The sequence below is a fragment of the Sinocyclocheilus anshuiensis genome, unplaced genomic scaffold (genome assembly GCF_001515605.1).
Source record: "Sinocyclocheilus anshuiensis isolate Anshui unplaced genomic scaffold, SAMN03320099.WGS_v1.1 scaffold1095, whole genome shotgun sequence".
Classification (NCBI taxonomy): domain Eukaryota; kingdom Metazoa; phylum Chordata; class Actinopteri; order Cypriniformes; family Cyprinidae; genus Sinocyclocheilus; species Sinocyclocheilus anshuiensis.
Window position 1 is genome coordinate 923,013 of NW_015544226.1, and position 20,216 is coordinate 943,228.

The 20,216-nt window shown below is 37.1% G+C and overlaps 2 protein-coding genes across 4 annotated transcripts; one reads left to right on the plus strand and one right to left on the minus strand.

Moving 5' to 3' along the window:
* Positions 1–9: 9 nt before the first annotated feature.
* LOC107697370 (zinc finger protein 346-like) lies at positions 10–4,906 on the minus strand. Its single transcript, XM_016498141.1, has 7 exons — positions 4,776–4,906; positions 4,309–4,412; positions 3,375–3,464; positions 3,128–3,275; positions 1,952–2,167; positions 407–506; positions 10–339 (listed from the first exon to the last, which is right to left on the minus strand). Exons 1-7 carry the CDS (start codon positions 4,894–4,896, stop codon positions 204–206), a joined length of 915 nt encoding a protein of 304 aa, XP_016353627.1. The 5' UTR covers positions 4,897–4,906; the 3' UTR covers positions 10–203.
* A 50-nt stretch (positions 4,907–4,956) lies between these two features.
* LOC107697369 (BRCA1-A complex subunit RAP80-like) lies at positions 4,957–19,762 on the plus strand. Of its 3 annotated transcripts, none has more exons than XM_016498139.1 (19): positions 4,957–5,048; positions 6,543–6,654; positions 7,083–7,158; positions 7,261–7,385; positions 7,898–8,149; positions 11,348–11,860; positions 12,554–12,620; positions 13,331–13,353; positions 14,521–14,904; positions 15,127–15,375; positions 16,614–16,675; positions 17,959–18,074; positions 18,172–18,227; positions 18,333–18,561; positions 18,739–18,799; positions 18,908–18,995; positions 19,081–19,129; positions 19,218–19,263; positions 19,360–19,762. In XM_016498139.1, the coding sequence occupies exons 1-19, from the start codon at positions 4,966–4,968 to the stop codon at positions 19,526–19,528; spliced, it is 2,760 nt and encodes a 919-aa protein (XP_016353625.1). In that variant the 5' UTR covers positions 4,957–4,965; the 3' UTR covers positions 19,529–19,762. The 3 variants fall into 3 exon arrangements, with proteins under 3 accessions (XP_016353625.1, XP_016353624.1, XP_016353626.1); XM_016498138.1 differs by having other exon boundaries at positions 13,274–13,353; positions 19,360–19,761; XM_016498140.1 differs by lacking the exon at positions 4,957–5,048 and having other exon boundaries at positions 6,306–6,654; positions 13,274–13,353; positions 19,360–19,761.
* Positions 19,763–20,216: the final 454 nt, after the last annotated feature.

Consider the following 20,216-nt stretch of genomic DNA (forward strand, 5'->3'; position numbering starts at 1 on the left):
CTTTCCTTCAGTTTTAGAGGGGGGGGGGGGGTGCTGTGGAAGTTTATTGTGGTCCCTCAACCGTGTGTGAGAGCGTCAAGAATAGACAGAAAGAGAAAAGCTGGCATTAGGAGATGCACACTGCAGACACACATTGACCTGTGCCTAAACAGAGGAAGCTTGTCACAAATGAGCAGAGGACAGCGACGGCTGACAGCGTCTTCTCACTCATAGCCCACGTTGAAGCTGTCCCAGTCCCCTGCGTCCTCTGGTCCTTCCTGGTTGGATAGAAACGGGAAATCGGGCTGGTAGTTCTCAGGGGGGCCGGCAAATGCATTTGGCCCCTTCTTGAGTTTGACACTGTTAAATGGAGGAATACATTATTATCTTTTCAAGAGGGCTGTTAAAAGCAGCATGAGATACTCACTGGTTATTGTGTTTGGAACCGGTGATGTGGGCCTGGTACTGCTCCACGGAGTTCAGTTCAATGTTGCACACAGTACATGGGTAGCCCTTCAGTGTGGAGGCTGATAAAAATTACATTTAATAGTTTAGTAACATTTACTGGTTTGACAAAAACAACAAAGTGACCACAAATCCTCATTTTCAAGGTTAAAATGGAGTAAGTGTTACAAGTAAGTGTATCAACTAGGGCTAGGTTGACAATACTGATTAATTGATTGTAACAGATCTTCACTTTGATGAACCAACATTGATTCTTAAATCCCAAGATCAATCTTTAAGTCTGTTTTCTGATGATGTGCAATAAATAAGCTTTTGCTACTTTTGGTATGAAAAAGTCTCAGCTTTCAAATATGTCAATATATGTCATTTTATCAGAAAATTCAAACAATAAATACAGTTTCAACGCTGTCTAATATTTGCATGACAGATCGCTGTAGCCACTTCAGTTCAAACACTTTTTGTACTTTAATAAACACAGACACTAGTCCATATTATGTTTTAATTCACTCTACAACCTACTTGTCATTTATTCACCCAAAATTTGCCAAATTCCATGGCATTCTGCATTATACTGTAAGTTCCATATTTATGACTTGATTCTGTGATTCCATCTGCATTTTCCGCATTGCAGAAATCCCTACTGTATGCATAAATACACTGTATTTTAAATACAGCTGCAACCCGAATATAGATCTTAAACATAATTTGAGGTACATATAAACATAGTTAAATTTAACTAAAAAAAAAGGTTAAAATAATTTAAAATTAAAGTGTTTTTTTTTTTTTTTTTTAAGGCAAATAGAAATATTCCAGGTTAGTTGTAATTGACTGTAGTCGATTACCATAATTAATTTTGACGACTCTAAAAACAAACAAAAAACATTTTTTTGGAATAATACACTTACAAAGCAAGTTCGCAATTGCAGCTGAACGTTCACAGAACTGTGAAGCATATACCTTTGTTAAAGCACTTGATTTGTTTAATAATTTGTATATGAATTAGGGCTGTCAAATTGATTAATTGCGTTTAATTGCATCCAAAACAAAGGTTTGTGTTTACAGGTGCAGCTCAATAAATTAGAATATAATGGAAAAGTTCATTTATTTCAGTAATTCAACTCAAATTGTGAAACTCGTATGTGTATTGTGTATATTTATATGTATATATAAATACACACACACACACACACACACACGTATATATTTAAGAAGAATGTTATATTTATATATAAATCATATATAAAAAAGTATACATGTAAACATTTTTTAATGTATGTGTGTGTACTTATATATACATATAAATATACACAATACACATAGATATATTATGTAAACACCCCCCTTTGTTTTGGATGCGATTAATCGATTTGACAGCCCTGATAAGAAATATTATATTAATTATTATATAAATGGGGAACTTCTGGCTGTGCGTTACTGATGTAAATCCCACTTAAATTCCACATCAAGTTTTACATATGGGATGTGAGACCCCCTTCTATGTTCTGACCTGGTGCAGAGGACGGCCCATAGGTCTCCATCAGCTTCTGTTTAGTCAGGTGTTTTTTATGTTTCTTGCCACTGTAGTGCTGCTGAGCCATGAGTGGATTGTTGAAGGAAGATTGACAGATGGAGCAGAAGCGGTTGGGGTCCCGATTTGCTGGCCCCTGCCCACCTTCAGGTAGCCCTTCATCCTTCTTCACCTGTGCTTTGGGCTGAGGTAATGCTGGGAGATAAGCCAAAACACAGTAGGTCAGCTTTTCAGATGAGATTAACACTTCTAACCATCTTCGGAATATAATATAATATCAACATGCTTTGTACTATATACTGAATATTGCCAATAATAATTAGTATGTGAAACATAAAGGAATGCGTATGCACTAGACTTGTGCCGGTATTCGGTAATGCGATATATCACGGTAATGAATATGCACGATATTGTTATCGTGGGCTCTTCTAAATACCGTGAATAATTATATATTACAAGTTATTCAGAATTTTGAATGCATTTTAAGAATACTTTTCCCATCAACTGGTCAAAATGCACAACACCGCTGTATGCTTTGTGAAAGCCCCGTGCGCACTCTGATGTAAATAAGCGCGGACGAGAAGCACATGGCGGAACATGTGAGAGACGCTCTGGATGAAAGCGCACTTTCACTCTCTGACAGCAGATGGCGCTAAACTGCAGAAATAATAATTCTAATAATAATAACAATAATTCATTTAAATGCAGCCTTTACCCCGGAAACCCTGTAAATAAAGCAGCTGCACTACTTTCTGTTTCTGAATCGTGTTTAAATGATTTAAACAGCCATTCAGATTTGCGTATTTGCGAAAATTTGATACCGGCATATCCCTAGTATGCACTATGATGATTTTGCATTTTTTATCCTAGTTTGTATAAAAATGTCTCAACTTTTGGCTGTTAAAACAAATCAGGAATCAGAAATTATGATCGATACTGCTATTAGTTCAATCATCACACTGGAAATGGAAGGTCAAGTCAAAGGCATTGCATAGTGGAACGCAATATAACTTTTTTCTAGGAATACTGTATAATGCGTTACGAAAATAGCCAGTACAAAAGAACCATCAACTTGTAAAAAAAACAAGTGTACATCTCATTCTGGTAATTCCAGGATTTTAAGAACTAAATATCATGATAATCAAGTCTTTTTACCAGGAGTCTGCTGACCGAAGGTCTTCAAGCGAAGGTTCTTGGAGTGAACTTTGCCCTGGTAATGTGACTGTGCCACTACCGGGGAAGAGAATGTCATGTTGCACACATTGCAGGCTTTGTATTTGTCCCCTTCCTCGACATTACTTATCTGCAAAACATAACACTAGCCATTAATGCAGGACACAAACACATCTGTGATCCAATATTCAATAAGTCTCCATCACATCTGGCCATTCATCTGACTTACATCACCTGCAGGCTTGAACCGTTTTGCGATGGGCTCCTCATTACCATGAATGCTCATGTACCGGCGTACTTTGCTCGCATGTTTTTTGCTCTACAAGAGACAAAATAATTAACATTAAGAAGATACTAATTTGACATGGGATAATTGTCATGAAACATTTTCCAAGCTTTATTTACCAAGTAATAGTCAGTTATCATGCTGGAAATACATGCAGCATGTTTCATCCACGTTTGGGTAAAAATGTCTTGCATTTTGACAATCTGATCAAATAGTGAGCAGATGATGTTAAAAATCATGGGTGACTTAGCAAAATGCTAGAACTGGAAAGTCACGTTGAGCATACTTCATTGTGGGATACAGCCTGACTTGCCTAAAGGTACTTTGGAACTGTCCCAAATACCCACAATAACCAATACTGTCCCTTTTAAGGCAGGCCAGCTTAATGGGCAACAATCTTGGGAAATTCTATTTATTTCAACAGCATTATTCAAATAAGCAACTCAATCTGTCATGAATGGTATCATTATTTGTTTATAATTATTGATTTATTTCGTAAGGTGGGAGCTTGTTTACTAGAAGAACTGTCATATTGTGAAGTGAACACAAATTTCTCTCATTCATTGTGATTCAAGTGGTCCGCCTCTGCTATATTCTGTCTCTGATAGTACCATGCACAGTGATCTCTGTTGTATACTGCAGACTTTTTCAAACTCAATAGGCAGTCTGGGTATTCCAAGCATGCATACATACATAAAATACAGAGCATACTACAGAAATAGTATGAGTAGCATGCTAGTATGCCATTGTGAAAACATCTTGAAATGCTTGCGATCAGTATTTAGTCCTCAAAACCACGTTTTGTACGGGTTTAGCTGAGGAACAAAGAAAATGCTGCGATCATTTCAACGTTGTCCATGTGAGTGTGAATTCATACCTGGTAATGTGCAAGTTTCTGGGATTCTGAGATTAAGACAGCGCTACACACTTTACACTGTGAATCAGAGAACAAGTCACTGTGCTCTTTTATCATTCGGTTCACTGAAAAGACAGGTCAGCATCAGAAACAGTTACTACAAAGGGGCATTTCATTGTTGTATAAAACATATGCATACAAAACAGCTCTGAGGCAAAGTATGCAATGCTCAAATCAAACCTAAAATAGACTTTCTTTGCATTTAGTTGCAAAAAATCAGACTTTGTCTTACATCGACCTTGGATACACTATTCTTTCTAGTAGACACTAAAGCAGCAGTCCTTAGAGCACTGAGGAGCTTGAGCTATGCTGCCATGCTTTACACTCTCAGGCACTGTACATTCTCGGAATAAATGTCATGTGCTACTTATAAATAATGCATCGAATGTATCGCCATTTATTCTAAATGAATGTCGCCGATCTCTTACCCTCGGCCGCCCCTGAAGGTAAATATGGAAAATCTCCATTCGGCTCTTGCTGCGCCATGATGTTAGCAGGAAGCGGATCGCGCATGCGCAGACGATACATGCGCTGCACAAGTCTCTTCATAGCTACCGTATTTCCTGTAACCGTTTTTTTTAATCTGTTTACAAACAAATATGTGAACCATTATCCTGCATGCTTCACAAAATTATTTCTATACACGTCAACCCACTAAGCAATGCAGATGACGTAAGGATCCTTAAGAGAATCAATACGGAGTAAATATGTCTCGTTGCGATGCGAGTTGGTTTATTTTGCTAAAGGATTCATTACTTTCTAGAATTTTCACCAGTTTTATGTGTTATTAATGCACAAATGCACACTCTAAATTTCGCTTGCGACCCTAAATTTGACAAGAATATGTAATTATTTGCACCTCAAATCTTTTACCGCTCCCCTGGGTGTGATTACAAAAGCAACGTGGTTGGTGAATTAATCGTTTTCTGGAATCGAATCTTTTGGTGAACCGGTTCACAAAATAACTTCAGAAATGGGTTTGAAAACTCACTGAACAGCAATTTTGTTGCGAGTTCAAATTAAATTTAGTTTCGAAATGACTTTTTTATATTTCGAAATTAAAGGTTTTATGAGCTGAATTTTAGCTTCAAACTGAATTGGTACACTTAAAGTTACAATGGACATCCTTAATGGATTAATTTAAACATATGTCACCATATGACTTAATAGATTTTATATCCATTAAATTTAGTGGAGATTTAAAAGCCTATTTTGTTATTAAAACCCTATGGTGTTTCTGTTAAATTATTGTAATATATGTTTCTCATGCAATTTAATTTTAATGTAATTTATTTTTATGTAGTTAATAATATCGCATCCTTATTTGGATTAACGTTGTCTTAAAAAAAAAACTAATAAATGTTGTAAATAAAAACGATGTAATGACGTAAAAGAATCACTGAATCGCTTTTGAACCAGTTCTTTGAAGCAAACCGATTCGCGGAAATGACTCGAACTTCCCATCAAATCGCGCGCTGTCGGTTGTGACGTAACGTAAAATGTTAGTCTCACGTCTTAGAATGGGTCACACTGGTTTAAATACAACATTGCACAGAATAGGAAAACATCCCACTGGATTATGCACTTATTGTAATGTACAAGAGACAGTGAAGCATATACTGTTAGACTGCAAAAAATATGAAGAAGATAGGGCAGAATTAAAGGCACAAATGGATGAACAAAGCATGACACTTGAGCATTTATTAGGGAAAGCATCTGGGAGAATACACAATTTATTAATGTTATTTTTGAAAAACAGTGGGTTAAGTGAAAGAATTTAATAGGGATTTTTTTTTATTATTATTATTTTATTTTTTTTATTTTATTTTTTTTACCTCTCCTTTGATGTCAGTCTAATGCCTACACTCCAGTCTAGTAGGTGGCGGTAATGCACCTTTGAGATGAGTTGCCAACCGCCATTAAACCTGAAAGAAGAAGAAGAAGAAGAAGAAGTGACGTAACGTCTTTCCTTGTCCCTCATGTCACGTGACGACAACCGTTTGTGAAAATATCTTGGAATCGAAATCCTTGTTTTTCGAGCCTTTGATAGAACGGACTAATGTCGTATTATCGAATATGATTATGAACATTGAACGCGTTCAGTAAAAGTTTATGAGCAGTTAGCTGAGGAAGAGTCTTAGAGAGTGTGTCTAAAGGTGTACATAGAGAGAGAATTAATGTTGTTGAGGTCGCAGTATGCCCCGCCGGAAGCGCGCAGCGGATGAAGGCGGAAGAAGAGCGAAAGTCAGCAGAGTGGAGCACAATGATGAAGAGACCCTGGTCATATCTGATTCTGAACATGAAGAGGTACTGTGTATGCAGTAGGCAACCACATACTGTGTGTTTGGCTTCGTTTAAAGGTTTCTGTGTGGTTTAAGAGTTGTCTAAATGGGATAGCAACAACTTTTCCTAAAGAATTACCATGGTAATAATTGTCAATAAAAAAAATCACAGTTAGTACCAGATATTCAGTATTGGGTATGTTGTGCTAATTTCTGTTCCAGTAACGTCACCAAATAGAATTGTGAAAAAAAAGATTTTCCAAAAATTCCCCGTCTTCCATTGGTTTGCCAAACAGATAATTTTGCCCCAAACTCAAACCACTGGTTGAGCCAGTGTTTCTGTGAGAGTAATTTCATAAAGAAAAAATAATCATTTTATGGTAAATTATAATGGTTAATTAAAAAAAAAAAGAAATAATAAACAAACGTTATATTTGACCTTTTTATCCTCAGGAGGAAGATTGCTCATTTAAACGGTTCACTCGGACAGCCCGGTGGAAACAAAGGGAGAATCAGTCTCATCTACAAAGTACCGAAACTCAGAATTTAACAACAAATCATTAATTGTGCCTGAAAACTTAGGTGTGCTTTTCATTCAGACCTGATTGTGCTGTTCTACTTGTGATTTCAGAGATGACAGAAGAAGAGATGCTGGACCTGGCCATGAGACTGAGCGCTCAGGAAGCAAACAGTGCTGCCCAGAGACAAGAGCTGGAAGACAACGACATACAAAAAGCCATAGTGGAAAGTCTTAATGTTGGTGAAACATTTATTCTCATAAAGGCTGTAATGCACTATATGACGTTTAAAATTGGAACAGATTTTAAAACACTAGGCATCGTGCACTTTTGTAATTTGTAAATAGAAAAAAACTGAGCGTCATACACTAAACAACTGAGGACCACACATTACCAGACTCTTCAAGTCGTTCCGAAAACAACAAACTCACACAGAAACGTGTGCATCTTTGCCATGAGATGCATTAGAAATGAAAAAAATAAATTGCAATATCTCAAAATATCAAACATGAGTCTGTGCCCATTATACACTACGTGATTTTCAGTGAAATCTGTCAACTCCGACAGCCCAAAATCTTCAGACTGGCTCTGAACTTGACATCAAGTTGCATTGACTTGTTTAGACTGCAAAAAATTGTGCAAAACTTGTGTGGTGTATTCCAGCCTTAAATTTTACAAGTCTCTTTTATAAGTTTGACCAATCAAAGAGCAGGATGGTATTAATCAAAAATGCTGCTTGTATTTCTGCAGGAAAGCACTGTAAAAGCATTGGAGGATCAAGATGAAGCAGCCAGCTCTACAGATCATCCACAGCAGAATGTAACAAATGCGATATCACACTTGAGACAAAAACTGTCATTCTCCAGCCGAGATCAGACACACAGTAAGAATGAAACGACTAGTCCGCTGCCAGAAATGCCTGATCTATCACAGACGACCTCCTCACATCTTTCAATGAGGAGTTCGCCAGCTCAGGTCTCCAGTCCTCCTGCTAACACTCAGGTTAGTTGTTAAGAAAGGGCTTCACATTTTATTATCAAATTATTGTTTTCTTCTAAACCGTATAAAACCTTATCATATTTGATATGCACATTTCTAAGGCTTCTAAATGATCAATATTATCAAAACTTGGTTGATCTGTTGTACACAATCTTCTATATGCCCCCTGTTGTCTGATTAAGAGTTACATTTTTATTCAAGTTAAGTCAAGTTGAGCTTTATTGTCATTCTGCTACATGTGGGGACATACAGTGGAACGAAATGTGCCTCACAGGACCACGGTGCTACATAAGGGGGAGACTTGCTCTTTTCAGCCGGCGGAGAAAGTGTAGGTGCTGTTGTGCCTTCTTGGAGAGTGACATGGTGTTGGTGGTCCAGGTGAGATCCTCTGTGATGTGCACAGACCCTATTAGACCCTTTATTATAATTATAATTCTAAAACTGTCCCCATCAGGTTGTGGTACACTTGTCTTTTTTTTGCTGTGAAATCTTTAATGATGTTTGTAAAGTAAATTTAAGAGTAAATCTTATATTGTTAGTAATATTTTAAGATACACAGTTACTGGACTGAAGCAACTTGGGTTTACTGGATTATCCATATATAATGTTTTAGAAAAATCATATAAAAATGTACAAATTAAATATGATACATCAGGCTTTTGAGGATTTGTACATCTCTCAGTAATCATTGTAATTTATTGCATTACATGATGCAATGTTGCAATGTTTTGCCTTGGGCATAAAAATGAAAAAAAAATAAATAAATAAATTCAGTCGGTTCACTCCAAGCAGAATCAGTATTTTAACGTTTATGTTCATGCGTTCCTTCTGTATTATTACCATTCCGAAACCTCTTGAGTAAAAATGTAGAAAAAATACCATTTAATAACGTTAATATTATGGTTATAATAATAACAATAATAATAAGTACAGTGTTTTCTTTACACAAAAAAAAAAGAAAAGAGAGAGAAGAAAGTCTTAGTCTGGTATCTTGCGTCTAGTCAGCCAATACAGCATCATCTTTTCTAACAAGATTTTGGCCAAATGTATCAAAAGAAAGCAAAAACTGTCAATGTTTTAAAGAAATTAAAATATTTAAAAATGTTTGCTGCATGGTTAAAAAAAAAAGCTACTCGTATACAATTGCGTTTTGAGAGGAAAAGAGATCATTTCGCATGTCTCAGTTTATTATTACATTCAGAATGTAGGCTAAAATACTGGTAAATAAAGCAAAATGTTTACAAACATTATAAACACAGCTATAGGTTATTATAGTTCCCTTAGTTCTCTCCACAACAAATCCTCTAAAGTTAAGTGTTATGGCTAAATAAACGTCCAGCCAAAACGAAATTAATTTAAAGCGAAACTGAAACCTACCTCTCTCATTCGGCGCAGATCCAAATGTTTCCATATTCGTGACATATCTGGATGCTAAAACATCATCATCCTTCACATAAGCTATAACAGCACAGTGAGGCGGTGGTCATGCTGAACGGCACAGATTGTACTATAGACTATTTAAATTGAGCAGTGTAATTTTTATGTTTCTTTAACTGTATTTTATTTTGATAATGAACAGGCAAAAAATGTCAAGTTAGCAAAAAAATATGTGTGTGAGCGTGAGGTGCTGGCGCGATTACTGCATTGTTTTCCCTTTTAAGAGAGGAAACTGTTACTCAATAATTTATGGTCAGACATATAGAAGCTAGACATCATTCAAAACTGTAAAGCTTTTGCAAAGCTTTTTGCCGTCTTGGTTTCCTTTCCGTAAACTTTGGAGCGTGTCACAACCGAAACTCAGCACTATTTTGTTTCTTTAGTTTTGTTAATCTGTTAATTATTTAAGTGAAATATATCTAGTGTATAGGCCTACAGTGGTGTGAAAAAGTGTTGGCCCCCTTCCTGATTTCTTATTTTTTTGCATGTTTGTCACATTTTATGTTTCCGATCATCAAACAAATTTAAATATTAGTAAAAGATAACACAAGTGAACACAACATGCAGTTTTTAAATGAAGGTTTTTATTATTAAGGGAAAACAAAATCCAAAACTACATGGCCCTGTGTGAAAAAGTGTTTGCCCCCTTGCAATAATGCTCTCTTCTATTGTCTGATTCAACTAGACGTGCCTATAAGCTCTTCGCTGATTGGCTTGCGCGAGAAGGCGTCAGGCGAATTTTCCGCTCAAGTTGAAATTTTTGAACTTTTTTGAGGCGAATATCTCGCGGTCGCGGCAAACGCGTCACACATTTCGCGTCATTCGCGTCGCCTGGCGCGAATTCGCCTCTATTCGCGTCTTTGCATTGACTTTGTATGTAATCTACTCGCGCGAATAATTAAATTCGCGTTTGGTGTGAACACACTGTAACATGCAAAAAAATAAGAAATCAGGAAGGGGGCCAACACTTTTTCACACCACTGTATATATTCCTTTTTTATGTATATACTGTAGTTTTATTCTGTTTTCTCCGTTCACTAACGCGCTGCAGGTGCGTGCTGTCATTTGTGTGCTGTCATTTGTGTGAATCCATTATTAACTGGTTAATGGACATTTCAAATAGCCGTTTTTGTTTGGAACTATTACATTTGGTTTCGTTTCTGTTTCTGGTTATGTTTCTGTCAAAATTTCATTCGTTTTTGTTTTCGTTGCTTGAACCGGTTCAGAGCCCTGGTTTTGCCCCTCATAATAAAAATTACAGAGCTTTGATCATAAAGCTAAGCGTTTATCATCTTACTAAGACATAATATTGGGAGATATAGAGTGACAGCTGGTGTTTATATGCTTTTTATGTAAGTAGTCTGCTGTATCTGTCAATTATTTACACTACAAGCATTACAGAATTTCATCTTACTTTTTGGCTATATTAATATCAGAATCATCTCCAAATTGTATATTTTGTCACACTTTGGGCCTCTGAATAAAATAAAGGTGTTTTTTTTTCTTCTCTGTAATGAGCTCCATATTCTCATTTTATTATACTACAAGAGATGTAAAAGTGTGATGTATCAAATATGATACTCAAAAAAAAAACACAAAAAAAAAACAAAACCACACATACAAACTTTTTTAAGATTTTGTTTCAATAAACTCTTCCATATAAAAAAAATTGAACATGGACATTTTTGGTCAGGCTTTACAGGATTAATTACAAAAGTATTAACCTTTCCCCTTTGTTTCCCTTATGCTTATGCATCTTCCTAGGACACGACCTCAGATAAACAGACAGTCCTCAGCAACACTCCTGAGCTCTTCAGATCTGTCTCAGAGTCCCAGTCCCAGACATCCCCTGTCTTCACCAGGCATGGCTTCTTCATTCGCCAGCCTGTAGTATGTGTAGAGAAACTGAGTCAGGACCTCATCCCGGCAAGCATTGACTCAAACTTTAACATCCAAGACGGCGCTGCCGCTTCCATTTGCGCTGACAGATCTCCGTCCCCAAAGCAGGAAGATTCACCCTTTTCCAAATGCCCAGTCTTCACTCAGAAAGACTTAAAACGAAAAATCGATTTGCCAGAGGACAAAGACGGTCGTAAAAATACTAATGCAAGTGAAGACGATACTCAAATATCTGATGAAGATACACATTTACCAACACAAGTAAGCCAAGGTTTAAGCACAGATCCAGATACGTGCCTTTCACCTTCTACAAGATCCAAGCTGTCAAGCCCCATATGTGTGCCTAAAACCAGCAATGAAGATGTCACTGTAGCAAGTGTAAGTAGGACATCTTAAAATGACAGGTTTAGCAGTTACACTACTGTTCAAAAGTTTGGGGGGGAAAAAAAAAAAAATATATATATATATATTTTTTTTTTTTGATTCAAAAGACCAAAAGAGTAAAGACTTTTATAATGTTGCAAAACACTTTTATTCAAAATAAATGCTGTTATTTTTTACTATCTTGAACTTTTATATTACATTTATATTAAATTGTAAACATTTCAGAATATTACTGTTTTACTGCATTTTTGATCGAATGAATACAGCCTTGGTGAGCTTGCCAAACTTGCCACAAGACTTCATTTCAAAAGCGTTCAAAAAGATCTTACCCCTTAACATTTGAATGGTAGTATGTGGTAGTAACTTTACTCTAAGTCACTTGTATTTATAGAAGACTAGCTTTACCTGGTTAAGTTTTGATTGGATTAATCCTCTGTTTAAATCATTTTTAAAAATTACATTTACTTAACGTTGCATAGTCCTGCTCCTTAAAGGTAAAAATCAGCAGAAATAGTATAGCATCTGTAAATGTTTGGCATACTATGTTGCCCATTTTCTCACATACTGTATAGGCTGCATAGTATGCAAATTGGGATTTGGCATGGATCTCCAGAGATGAGATTGAGCACCCCTGACTGACATTTTCAACTCTATTTGTGTTCTAACTTTGTGTGATAATTTTAACAGAAAACCCCTAACCTAAAGCAAGTGAAGGATCAGACCACTCGGGATGAGAATGTAAAATCTGACAATGGTATGCCATTTCTTGCACTACTCTACACTGTGGCCATACTGGCAAAGTTTGCACTGTTTACTCAGAGCCATATGGCCTAGAACCAAGAGTTTGTAGTTTTCAAATGATCATCTTTGTCTGATGCCGCACAAATAGAAATTATCTTGCACACTTCATTTCCAAGTGGTATGAGGATGCGCATGTACTTTAAGGCTATATAGTCGTGTCAAATTAAATACTTTAGTGTTTAGTAAAGAGTCGAGGCAATTTGAGTTTGAGTTCTGGCAACAGAAAAGCAGTTACTTTACTACAGTGTGGTTGACCCACTGTTGCTGCAAGACTGAGCAGTGTTTTGCAGTATTTGGTACCACACAGAGTGAGTTTGGTTCCTGCCGACAGGGCCTGTCAAGTTATTGGGTTCTCTGTGCGATGGTTCCATACAAATTTGAATTTAGCCAGGCCATTATTATTTTTTTAGAAATACATAACTTTGTTTAGCAAGGATGCAAATAAATTGATCAAAAGTGACAGTAAAGATAGATTACAAAAGTTCTGTGCTTCAAATAATAAAAAATAAAAAAAACGTTTGAACGTAGTGTATGGTAGTAATATATGTGATTTTGTACAGAATGTTTGGGTTAACCCTAATCATTTCATCATGTTTTAAACTGCAGAAACTGCTCCAAACACTTGGAATGAATTTGCTAGTCACATGGTCTTGCATTTAACAGATGAAGATGATGGCAGCGAAGAGGTAGGTACTGTACTTTATAGTTAATAGTTTGTATATTAAAGGGGTCATATGATGCGATTTCAATTTTTCCTTTCTCTTTGGAGTGTTACAAGCTCTTGGTGCATAAAGAAGGTCTGTAAAGTTGCAAAGACTAAAGTCTCAAATCCAAAGAGATATTCTTTATAAAAGTTAAGAGTCAGCCACACCTACCTAAAACGGCTCGTTCTAACACGCCCCAACATACCTACGTCGCTCTGTGGGAAGATTTGCATAACGCCGCCCAAATGTTCACGCAAAGAAAAAAACTTTTATTCTCGCTGTAGTTTTGTTGCCGCCGCCATATCCTGAAGACGCTGTGTGCTTCGTTGTGAAAGCGAAACTACTTTGTTTGGTCTTCCAAAAGAGGACGATATCCGCTTCGTCATGCCTAGAGCTGATCCGTGCTGGTCGCTGAGGGAATACAACAGTATGGTGAGGGGCGTAACATTTCCGTCTCACGCTTGAGGTATTCGGCCAATCACAACGCACTGGATAGCTGGCCAATCAGAGCACACCTCGCTTTTTCAGACTGATGAGCTTTGTAAAAATCGACGTGTTTCAAAAAGGCGGGGCATAGAGGAGAAACAATAATGTACAGTATGTGGAAAATAATGTGTTTTTTTTAACTTTAAACCGCATAAACACATTTCATTACACCAAATACACAAAATAATGTTCTTTTTAGCAGCATCATATGACCCCTTTAAAAATAACTGCATGTTTAATATCCTGTCATTTGAACCGAGGGGTATTAGACATTAACATGCACAAGAATATTCTGATATTGATCAATATTTGGTCATATTCAAACTATGTTAGCCTCATGTAAGCCCTTTATTGCCAAAACCAGATAGTTGGTAACCAGATAATGTTATGGTTTTTAGAAATTCGTATATAACATCTGGCATTTGCCTCTATACAGAATTTTGTGTCAGGATTGCAACAATAAAATATTCATTCATTCATATATGTGTATGTACAAACAAAAATTATTTTTTTGTGATATTAGATACAAACAGATACAAAAAAGTATGTGCATGTCATAGTTTAATGGGAATATGCTTGTTACATGTATACAGGAATATTCTAATAGCTATAGAACATGTAAACAGAATGTGGTTCTTAATTGGAAAATGTTGTCTTCTCCAGGTTCTTTCCCCCAGCCCAGTCTTGCACAAGAACATTTTTCAGCCAATCAAGACTGAGCTTTCCCCAACCCAGTCCTGCATCTCTCCAGCTATCTTCACACCCAATCCTTCTACACAAGACACACAGATGTCCCGGTCTGTCCTGGAGGAGGGCTCGAGAGCATTCAAAGGTGTGGAATTCAAACCCTCCGACTGTAAACCTCCACATACTTCAGTGGAAAAAGGAGAATGCACTATTTCTTACTACTGGGGTGTGCCTTTCTGCCCCATGGGGCAAAACCCGGACAAGTACACGCGTGTGATCTTGTGTCAAATGGAGGTGTACGAGAAGAGCCTGAAGGAGGCCCAGCGAGAGCTGCTACACAAAGCAGACTGGGGACAGCCAGTGAGTGACATCAGCTGCATTCATTCAGTGAAAACGTCAATTTACAACAGTTATATTCAGGGGCGCAGGAACTGAAACTTACCTGTTTTCCTCCTGAAGATTAAGATTAATTATGTGATATATTTACAATTGTTTTATGGCTGCCAAAACCACTGTAACAATATCTTTTTTATAGAATATTTTAATAATGTAGATTGCCAAATTATTATTTTTTTTCTTCAGGTGTTTCCTGGCTCATCAGAAAGGTCATTTGGTGCAAGGAGATGGAAGCGCCACAGAGCTCCTCAGTTGTCAGAGGATGAGGAGGAGAATGAAGAAGAGGGAGAGAAAGACAATAACAGAATAGAAGTAGAAGAAGAGAGGGAAGAAGCCAAGGAGGAGTCTGTGGTGGGGTCACAAGAGGATGCTGAGGGCAGACAGTGTGAAACATATGTAGTGTTGTCTTCTCCAGAGACAAAAGATGAGCAAGTGGTTAGTATACTTTTCTTGAGATCGCTCTAATCTCTGTCATTAGGTTGGTTGTTAAGATGTAATCAGAATTTCAGCATGTCTGCTTGAATTCATGGCTCCGAGTAGCTCTATCCTCCTGAGACACAGAAAAAAAGTGTTTTTTTTTTTGTTTATTTTTGTCATTGTCATTACCTATAGTGCCTTTTTTCTTAATAACTCAGTCTCTAAACAGAGGACAAAAAAACATTTTGTACAAAGATGATTATCAACTTAAGTTATGAAAGATATTACAGAATGATTTGATACACTATTTTACTTTATTCAAAATGTTTAAACATGGCCACATTAATTATTACTTTTCTGTACATTGTATCTGTACATAAAAAAGGGTGTTAATGAGAGTAACAGCTTGGCAACATTTTTATAGGAATCTCATATTTCATAGGTATATATATATATATATATATATATATATATATATCTCTACCAAAGACTGATATGCTCCAGGAAAGCGCTTTTCATGTTGAGCTGATCAAAATGATCACAGCTGATCACAGTTGAAAGTCAAATGGCTTTGTGTGCCATTGAGAAGGTGGTTAGCTACAAGTCATTTTTAGGAGGGGGTGGTTCTTTTTCCAACTCATAACTTTTTTTTCTGATTTTTTTTTTTATTTTCTGATGACACCTTGGTGTTATATCTTTCACTTGGATGTTCTAAGTTGCACTGAGCAAATACAGCTGGATAAAACAAAAACCTTGTTGGTCTTCATTTCAGGCTTCAAAGCAACAAAATGTGATTATTTTAAAGGGGGGTGATTCTTTTCTATACCCACTGTACACATATATATATATATATATATAGATATATATATATATATACACACATTTATAGAGAGAGAGAGGTATACCATTTATTTCCCTATTCACTTGTTGTGTTTCCCCAAAATGTCTAAAAAAAACATGCAGTATGTCCTAGTGTCCTCTACAGAGGACATGTATGAAATTGATGTTCTGTTTTGTAGTAGAAAGTCACATTTTGTTTTGAATGCCTAAAGTTTACCGGAGACATTCATTTATAAGTAAAGAGGAAAACGTCTATGGCTGGGTTTCAGTAGGATAAAAGGGTTTTTTGACTTGTGTTTTGGTGTAATACCATCATCAACCACAAGATGACGCTTCATTTATTATATGGAACAAAGACAATGTTGTAACGAATGTTGCTGCACCTGTTGCTGATATCTTGTTTGCTTTCTCAACAGGAAAAAACCCCTTTCTTCAGCCAGGAGAAGTCTGTAACTGCCACTTTAAATAAACCTTTTAGGTAAAATAGTGTCTCGTTCGCTTAACTCTTAGATGTAGTAACGTAAAAAAAAAAAAAAACACCATTGAAAATTTTGAGTTGCTCTGGTTTTTAGATTTCCACCAAAGTAGCCACTTATGTTACACATTCCATCCTTGAAAAGAATTGGGTGAAGTGCTTACAGTCAGCATCAAATTTAACAAGGCTGCATATATATATATATATATATATATATATTAGGGAATAATCTATAAATACCAGATTTTTTCTGAAATATTGTTAATCTTCATCACTCAAAATCTGAAGGAATTTTAGCTGTTGTTGGCATACCACTGTTCCACTAATATGTTTGACAAAATAACCAAGGCATTGCAACAAAAACCTTTATTTTGTGGAAAACACGGTGATCAAAATTAGAGAACAGTAACCACTGTAGCACGAAATAAGATTACAACTAAAATTTTGGAGGGTTACAGCTGTCAGAAATTAGTAGGAATTGTAGAGGCCCCTGCTTTGAATGACTTCAGCACATCTGTGGCCACAGGATCTCACTAGTATCACTGCGTTGGTGTGATCTTGGTCCACTCTTCTTCCATAGTTTGGTAACTGTAGTGGGTTTCTTAGCCATAACTTTGTCGCCAAGGATCTTCCAGAAATTTTCAATTGGGTTTAGATCAGGACTGTGGGCCCGCCATTTCATTATTTCAATGTTCTTGGCTTCAAGGAACTGCTTTATCCGTTTTGCAGTGTGATGGGGGTATTGTCTTGCATGAAAATTGCAGGCTGATTGGGAGATGCTTGCAGGGAAGGTACCGCATGTTGCTGAAGGAGGTTCTGATAAGCATTTGCATTCACTCTGCCATGTAGCTGTATAAGAGTCACAAAACATCCCCCAAACCATGAGATTTCCTCCTCCACCTTTCACTGACTTCTTTATGCACTTGGGCTTTAGTCTTTGCCCAGTTTGATGCCAAACAAAATGCTTCCCATCAGATCCAAATAAATTAAAAACAAAAAATAAAATAAAAAAGCAAAGATTAGTCTAGCCTTTTGATTCTTTCTGCTGATGAGAGGCTTCGTCACTACAGAGTGAGCTTTCAGTCCGATTTCTCTTAAACGTGCCAAGACCGATCCTTACCCTGGTAAATGCCTGGCAGAATATTTAAGCTTTTGATTTCCATACAGTGAAAATGGACAGAGATTTACTCCATAAAGTGTTTTAAGTGGATGGTGACGAAGCTTTAGAAAGGATGCACAGCACCACAACAGTATAATAAAGCTGTACTAACACATCTCATTGACAGGAAAAGTGCTCCATGGGATACTTCAGATGAAACTCAAATACAATGTTCAGCTCAGCAGGAGGCAGAGGAGGCCCAGAATCACCAGCATTGTGAAGAGGATGAGATCATTTGTCCAGGTATGTGACCAAAGTTAGTGACTAAAGTGCCCTTCAGTTGATGATGGAACATTTTCCTCTGGTACAAATGTAATTTAGTTAATTGTTCTTGATACAGAGACTCAGATGACTCAAAACAGCACACCAGAACTAATGGTGACCAGTCCTGCTCAGGTACAGTAGCGCCATACAACTCTGCTCCAATCCAGAGGCAGTAGACCATATAGACTGAATTTCAATAAGACCTTATAATTTTAAGTGAGCTTCCATCATTCACAGCCCCAGTCTCGTGCTGACAGTGAGGTGATGGAGGTAGAGGAGGGAGGAGGTGCTCCTGTCGTAGAAGAGGAGATGATGGAGCAAGAGAGTGGTCCAGCAGAGGCAGCTCCTCTTCACATTAAGAGGCTGGAATGCCCCATGTGCTCCCAACTCTTCCCCCTCGGCAGGATCGAGGTGCACGCAGCTTTATGTAATGGCGAAACAGACCACCAGGAAGAGCAATCGCAAGGTTAGCTCTCTTAATAGCACTTTTTTAACTTTTCAGTATGCAACTAGATGTAAGAAAGAAGACCAGTCAAATTCAGTATATAAATATTATGTCGCCAACATGGCTGTTAATCGTCTCTGAGATATTTGTGGAATAGGTCAAGAAATTAGTGATGTGAAATATTTTGTGTTATTGTAGTTGTTGCCCGAAGGAAAAGGACCAGAAGAAATTTGACAGAGGAAACTCCGCGATCTGGCAAGTAGGTACAACAAACATTCAAACGTTGAAAGATCATTAAACATGTTGAGGATAAATTAAAATAGTGTCATAAAAAACCTGACACATTTTAATTGAATTTTCTTTGCAGATCAACACAGATGGAGAAGTGGAGTTTCCAGGAGTATCCAGAATATGTCACTTCGTGCATTGAAAAGAAAGACTCAAGAGCTAATCAGGTAACATCATCATCAAGTGTCAACTTTCTCTGAGAGGGTTTGTGTTGTGTTTGTATCAAGTGTCAACAACATAGTGCTTTTGTAGGAAAACGGCCTGCTTTCTGCTCTGGACCGGACAGAACGGAGACAGTCTGGTGTGTGATCTTTTTCTCATTTCTAGTGTTTATGCCAATAAAGCTTGATCGATGAGGTCTTTTATTACATGCAGTTCTTTACTCACAGGCACTGATGAACCTGGACCATCTGATGTTTCTACAACAAGCAACTGGTACAATTCCAATATTGCTTGCTAAACATGTTGAATGTGCATATGCCTTTACATTTATCCAAATCGGCATTAATTATTACATGAATGGTTCCCCAGTGGCCCTGCCGATCCTGTGGTTATGGGGACTTCTGAAAGTGTAGACTGCTCAGCGATGACTTCCTGTACCAGTAACGCCTTCACTCCTCAGTCAGAGAACACTGGCTGCCTTATTGACTCCACTAAGAACAGCCAAAGACTCTCAAGAAAGAGAAAATTCAAAAGATAGTGTCACTGTCAACGTGCGTTTAGTAACACTTGTGTCTGTGCTTTTCAATGCCTTCCCATTTGTATGACTTTTTATGAAAAGAAAAATGCACAAATGTATCTACGTCTTTGTTGTCATATAAAAGTCTATTAAAATATACTGCCACCTCATGACGTTTCTGTTAAATGTCTAATTTGATATTTCTATGTAGCAATCGTTTGTGGGGGGGGGGTTCTCCAAGGTGCAGTCACAGTTACCATTGCTTGGTGAATTTCACATTTTGATCAGGAGTTTTACATAAGGTGAGTTTTCCCCAAGCAGATGAACTACAGGTTAACTAGAAATACTTAAGCCACATGGAATAAAGTAATGCAATATTAATATACTGATCTGGTTTCTTTTTAGTAGGCGAGTTTCAGGATCAGCCGTGTCAGATTTGTATGTAGTAATTTGTGTGGTGATGGCACCACCTTGTGGAAGTTGTATATTGCAGCTCTTCATTGTAATTTGCCTTAGATGATATTTACTTGGAAGAAGAGAGGCCATCCAGCGGCCAGCTTGATTATTGAATACTCCTTGTTTTTACCTCATTTGGCTCATAAAGAGTCATGGTTCACATTCTGTGCTGTTTTTGTACCCAAGAGTGCTGTGAGCATAATAACATCATTCTAGCTCAATTATCATCATTCTTACCTATTTAGCAAAAGTG

What these genes read in the sequence shown, in the direction of transcription:
- LOC107697369 (XM_016498138.1), top strand. Translation starts at nt 4,966, where the DNA reads ATGCTTCACAAAATTATTTCTATACACGTCAACCCACTAAGCAATGCA. An exon ending in TGGTGACCAGTCCTGCTCAG is followed by an intron (nt 18,228 to 18,332) that starts GTACAGTAGCGC and finishes CATCATTCACAG; the next exon opens with CCCCAGTCTCGTGCTGACAG. An exon ending in GTTTCTACAACAAGCAACTG is followed by an intron (nt 19,264 to 19,359) that starts GTACAATTCCAA and finishes ATGGTTCCCCAG; the next exon opens with TGGCCCTGCCGATCCTGTGG.
- LOC107697370 (XM_016498141.1), bottom strand. Translation starts at nt 4,896, where the DNA reads ATGAAGAGACTTGTGCAGCGCATGTATCGTCTGCGCATGCGCGATCCG. An exon ending in AGAAACTTGCACATTACCAG is followed by an intron (nt 3,465 to 4,308) that starts GTATGAATTCAC and finishes TGTCTCTTGTAG; the next exon opens with AGCAAAAAACATGCGAGCAA. An exon ending in TGGGCCGTCCTCTGCACCAG is followed by an intron (nt 507 to 1,951) that starts GTCAGAACATAG and finishes AATTTTTATCAG; the next exon opens with CCTCCACACTGAAGGGCTAC.